This window comes from Cheilinus undulatus, linkage group 3 (assembly GCF_018320785.1).
Source record: "Cheilinus undulatus linkage group 3, ASM1832078v1, whole genome shotgun sequence".
In the NCBI taxonomy this organism is placed as follows: domain Eukaryota; kingdom Metazoa; phylum Chordata; class Actinopteri; order Labriformes; family Labridae; genus Cheilinus; species Cheilinus undulatus.
The window spans coordinates 27,651,749-27,657,748 of record NC_054867.1 but is presented as its reverse complement, the minus strand read 5'-3'; the positions used below and the strand labels follow the sequence as shown (position 1 = coordinate 27,657,748).

Below are 6,000 nucleotides of genomic sequence, written 5' to 3'. Positions count from 1 at the left end.
GAGAGTTAATAAAGAGAAGGCATTTTATCTTGTGTATTACTTTTTAAATAAAGTGTTTTATGAGCTCAGGGAGGTCTTAAAATATCTTATTAGGTTTATTATTAAAAATATTTAATAGCATGTCTTGACAATACATCAAGATGAGCAAATAATACGTGACAAAGTGCAATACCAATCCTATCCAGATTATCAATGACTGCTGTTACATGAACAGGGTTTTTTTCTGCTTACGATGCTGCGGTCTGTTGTCCGTTATTGAAACTAAAGGCATTTACCGACACTCCCTAACAATTTGCTGAGAGTCATCAATTATGCAGGGTAGCCGCACGCACTGGGAAGGAAGATAGCAGCAACAATATGGCGACAGCCGCAGTTACTCTCGTCTCTTTTCTACATCTGCAGTTCAGAAACGGCTGTCTGGATTTCTGTTAATGCGAGAAAAAGTAAGTAGACAATCTGTTTTCTGCTTTGCCTGAGATTTTGAGCCGTGGGATAGATCACAGTCCTACTTTGTCGACTGACTGCATCCCAGTTGCCGCAGAGCGGTCCCTCTCAGCATCTTTTCATTGCTCTCTATGGAGGGCTCAATGCCAGTACATGGGCAAACATGTAAACTGGGAAACACTGAGAAGTAGCTAGGATGTGATTTTCAGAGGGAAACCGGAGAGTACAGATGCGTTACGGTAGAAAACAGAGAGACAGCTTGTTATTTGGGGTGTTGGCCTGCCGCTGGATGGGATGACATTTCAGTGTGTCTGTATGGGAAACATACGCATACGGGATGGAGAAGAAGTGGGATCGCGTCAAACTTCTCTGAGTGGTGACAGTAACTAGCCTGCATCCTCCGACTGCGTGGGTAATGCGTCGCTAGCAAAGTTGTCTTTATGTAGCAAGAATTTCTCTCGGTACCATTATATTTTATAGCCTAACTATGGTAGATTCACCCCCCCCCCCCATACTCCACCTCTTCGCCCCCTCCCCTGCCGTCCTCTTGGAGACTGTATTGCGTGAGAAGGAAGGTGCGTCTTTACTTTGGCAGTCCTCAAATGGGCCGCAGCGCCGGTTTCTGGTGTTTTCTCACAGTATCCACGTTTTCAAAAAAGACGGAAAAAACTCTTTGATGTAGCGACTTTATGACTTTTTAAAGTCGCAGTGAATGAAACCTTTCAATCTCTGCCACTTAGCTTAAAGTAGCAAAGCTATACGGGTGTGGTATAGCTTTAATGCTGTTTTAATGTATTTCTGGAAATAATATCACCTGGTTAAATGAGCCTATAATGTGTATTGTTTGGATGTGCCGCTTTGAGATGAGGCAAATGAAAAGCTGTCAGGACACGGCTTGTGCATTCAACTGACCTAGTAGGAGTTTGTTAGCTGGAGAAGCTAGAGCCTATAGCAGCAATAAACCACACTGCAGTATTTTAGGCTCTGGCCCTATAGGACTCCAGCAGCTCGCTGTTACAAAGTGGACTTAACTCTGGTTAATTACATCTTATAGAGTTTTTTCATCTTTACCTGGGATTATCTCTACATTGACTCAACACCCCAGTCTTTTCCGTATACCCTCTACAAACTGAATTCTCTAAACGCATGAAAAATTTCCCGTCTGAATATCATTACTTTGCCTGGAATTGACTCAGCCCAGACAGGAAGAAGGAGGCACTCACCCCAACAGGACACGCGGGGTTATTTGAGGCCTCTTTAATATTGGGCTGCTGTTATTCTCTAAGGGAAGCTGCATTCAAGAGCCTGTTAGGTTCACGTAACCTCGGTGGATTTGAGCTGGATTTGCCCACATGTAAAGGTCGGCAGACAGTAGACACCGCTGCAGGAAGTGAAGTCTGATGAAGTTCTTTATTGCCGCGTATGACACTGATGCAAGTTCCCACAGGCTCCACCACCTCCTGTCCGGGTGCCTCCATCAGTTGTCAGGGCGCATATGAGCAGAATAGGAGATTTATCCAGTGACAGGACGGGACGGAAGCCGTGGTGTATTTGGATGTCTTTCCTCCACACAGAGGACGCAGGAGCTCTTTCGCTACACTGTTGAAGCGGGCTGAACGAGCTCGTTTGTTTTTTTGACTGGGGGCAAACAAGGCTATAGTTTTTCAGTCATTCGTAGTTTTTCCGTTTTCCGGATTCATCATGGAACTAAACAAAAAAAGGCGGTTATTCACGTGAGCTAAACGGCTTTGATGAATAGTTTTACACATGAAGTGAGCTGTATCTTTTACATATGTTAACAAGCTAATATTTCAGGTTGCACTCTTATCTACTGAGTTAATGAGCATCTAAATGAAGCGAAATTTCAGGTAGCCTATTCCCCGACCGGTCGCCTATTTGTCCCTCTTTTTTAAAGTAGGCTATATGCGCAATTTTGTTTCCAAATTCTACTTACATTGCTGGCCATGCTATTGCCCCCCGGTTAAAATCACCTTGAAGGTAGATCAATTAATGTAGCATCGGCGGAAGGAGACTTGGAGGTTGTGCTGCTCTTGGGTTACTTGAATCGGACCTAAAACCTTCATCTGGTCGGCTGTGCTCCTTTTTCAGGGCTGTTGGATGTGAGGGTCCTGTCTTTTTCATTTTCAGGTCTGTAATCATGTCATCGTTTCATTCAGTGTTGCACACTCTCAGTTTTTAAGTCTGACTAGACTGTCAAATACAGCAGGCTATTTCAAACTGTGGTGAGAAATGCATCTGTTTTAGGAGCCTGGGGAGATGCAGATGATAATGTTATCACAGCCCTTCTGTTTAAACATGAGTCAGAGCTTCAGAGGTTGAATGAATTACAACAGTATTTTATGGACTCTGCGTTACACATTTCAGCACTTAAGGATGTTTAGATGTCAACAAATCATTCATTCTTTTTGTCACTGATCAGCACAGAATAATGCACTTTTGCCTATAAGTTGGGTTACTGTAACTTTAAAGCAGCATAGGGGAGTCAGCATTCAAAAAAGGTAAAGCAAAATTTAAAAAAAAAAAAGTAGAAATTTAGATGGAAATAACTGATGTGCATGATCACAGCCAATGAAGTTGTAAATTTGTTTATCATATCTGACATTTTAAGTATTCTGATGCAGCCCTAAATCTTTTCAATGTCAAAACTTCTTTGAAACTGTAATTTACACCAAATGATATAAGTAGAAGAAACACTAAAAAATCACAGCAATGAGTCTTTGTATATGGTATCATTTGATCATAGCTAAGTGGCTAACTGGCATTTTAATGAGATTGTTCTGGGACTTTCTTTCCAATTTGTTGTTTAAGTCTCAACCATAGAGACTTCAATCAAAACAATGAGCTGAAAACTGCATAAAGCTGCAGAACTTCAGGGAGACCAGCAAAACTACTAACTCATTCCCATCACATTTGTTAGAGTTGAATTAAAAGATATATACCAAAGTGAAAGGATAACTGTTGTGTCATGGTTTCTCTTGGCATAGTTGCAAAGATGTTCTGAGAAAGAAAATAACGGCTTATGTAAGATGCATGTAAAATGTGACTCAATTAAACAGTATAAAAAGTATGGAAATTTGTGTTTGGTAGATTATTTCTTTGATGTAACAGTGCTTCTTGGCAATAAATCTTATACCGCTGGAAAGCCTGTTTATTACCCTTTTAAATGATGCCACATTTGTTAGGAATATGCATTTGTGGGATGAGCAGCAGAGCTGAGTATGTGGGTTGCGCCCATGAAAATTTTGCCAAAACTTCTCTGCCAATGCCAAACAACTTATTCTGCCATTGACTCTTAGCTAAGTGTTTGGTGGATTGGATGATTGAAGTGATTGAAGAAACAAGACATATTGGCAATTTAACAATTTATTCATTTAACAAACAGGAGTCTCTCAGTAGTGTGTGGAAGAACCATACACAGCCACAACAACCTGGCTGGTGCAACCCACATACCCAGCTCTGCTGCTCATCCCACAAATGCATGTTCCTTACAAATGTGGCACCTTTTAAAGGGAAATAAACAGGCTTTCCAACGGTATAAGATTTATTGCCGAGAAGCATTGTTACAACAAAGAAATGATCTACCAAACACAAATTTCCTTTCTTTTTGTGCTAAGTTTAGCTCATTAGTGAGCATAGACACAAAAGGAGACATGTCCCTTTACTGTTATATTCATAAAAGTGAAAACCAAAAGGAATAATCAGTGCTATCTGCTGATTTGCTGCATACTAGAGTTCAGCTTTTTGTGATACTGGATCAGGGATAAAGTCATTAAGGCTGATGGAGAGAGCAGAGATCGTGCCTACTGGCCCGTGTTTCAAATGTTTGCACTTTTCCAGCTTTACTTTGCTTTGTTTGCTTTCTGTGGCAGGACTAGAAAATTCCATCTGTTCGGCTTTGTGCTACACTAATGCAGAAAAGGGTTGCAAAGTCCCCTGTTTAACATATAAATCCATGCTATTTTATCATCAATCTTTGCTGTGCAGTCAGTGTATTGAAAGTGACTGGGTTTCATGCTACAACAATGACTTTAAAAGATGATACACTTTCAGCTTTGTTTTTTTTGTCACTCTTCTCTTTGTTCAGCACCTTATATCCACTCTTCCTCATCCTGTCCCTCTCTCCCTTTCAGAGCTGAATGTCTGGGATGGAAAACAAATAAAAAGGAAATAGCTGCAGGATGAAAACATGGCCGCACCCCTTCTTGCACCCCCAGGACCTGACAGCTTCAAGAAATTCACCCCGGAGTCACTCGCTAACATCGAGAAGCGCATCCAGCAAGAGAAGAACAAGAAACCACCCAAGCCCAGGTCGGACAGCAGTCACCGTGACACGTCTGATGACAATGAACTCAAGCCCAACAGTGACCTGGAGGCTGGGAAGAGCCTGCCGTTCATCTACGGCGATATTCCTGATGGGATGGTCGCCACACCGCTGGAGGACTTGGACCCGTACTATTTGAACCAGAAAGTGAGTTTGCACCACTCTGCATCAGTGACACTTAAAACAGGAAGCCTTTTTAAAAAGACACTAGATTTGAAGGCCCTGTTTGGAGTTTTGAGATTGTTATCAAACAGATAGAAATGAATAGAGATGCCTCTTTAAGACCCACCAAAGCAAGTTGGACAATCAGGGAAAAGATTGCTAATTTCTATTTTGTTTGTTGAAAAAAAATAGAAATTGTTTGTTGAAGAAATACGGGGTACTGCTTTGTCTAGTCACCAACAGAAATCAAGGCTTCCTTTAAAAGCAGATAGTCGAATTATTCTAAACATATATTCATCAGCTGCTAGGCTCTCAAATAGACCAGATCTTTACCTATTTCATGGAAATTACCAGCAGTTTAAACACATTGATTAATAAAGTTGCAGAAAAATTCACTTGATAACAGGATTAAGGTTTGTATTTTCAGGGTGCAAAGGAAGTCCTCTGAATTTTTGACATATTTGAATAAACAAAGCACAACTTAGTCAAAGTGGTCAACAACACAGGGCAAACCTAGAGCAGTGATAATTCTCATAGAGGACTCGGCAGTGCCAATTAATTATCTGTGTTATAATGAACTGTAAAGATGATATAACAGCAGCAGGGGATGACAGAGTAACCTTTATTATTATATGCTATCAATTCAAGAACTAATTTCATTATTGTGAGACAAAACTCATTCCAGGATGACTAGTGTGAAACAAACAGTCTGAGTGTTTAGTTGATGAAACAGCTGAGTAGGATGTTTAACTCTTATTGTGCTGTATTTGACTGTTTTTTATTTCACTTTGGATCTTACTGTTAGCTGTGCATGGACTAAACATGACATGATGCTGTGATGCACAGGGGTGATACGTTGATCAGGATCATATCTGTGCTGTTGTGCTCTCGCTGTTGTTGTTGTGATGGCCTGCATCCTGATCTGCAGTGTTTCCATTGTCGTCCACATTTCCAGATTGTTGTACAATTAATCAATATGACTAAATGCAAATACACTGCAAGTAATGTTTCATGCACCATTATTGAGATCAATACATCATACATTTATGATT

General features: G+C 40.7%; 1 protein-coding gene across 3 annotated transcripts in view; it reads left to right on the top strand.

The window, feature by feature from the left end:
* Positions 1-325: 325 nt before the first annotated feature.
* Positions 326-6,000, top strand: part of scn8ab (sodium channel, voltage gated, type VIII, alpha subunit b) — a 95,392-nt gene continuing 89,717 nt past the window's right edge. For 2 of the 3 annotated variants that reach the window (XM_041778062.1, XM_041778071.1), the window contains exons 1-2: positions 326-443; positions 4,596-4,933. In XM_041778062.1, the coding sequence (XP_041633996.1) occupies positions 4,652-4,933 (282 nt within the window). In that variant the 5' untranslated portion in view covers positions 326-443; positions 4,596-4,651. Of the gene's footprint in view, positions 444-2,463; positions 2,593-4,595; positions 4,934-6,000 lie in introns of those variants that run through there. The other variant, XM_041778080.1, reaches the window with a different exon arrangement.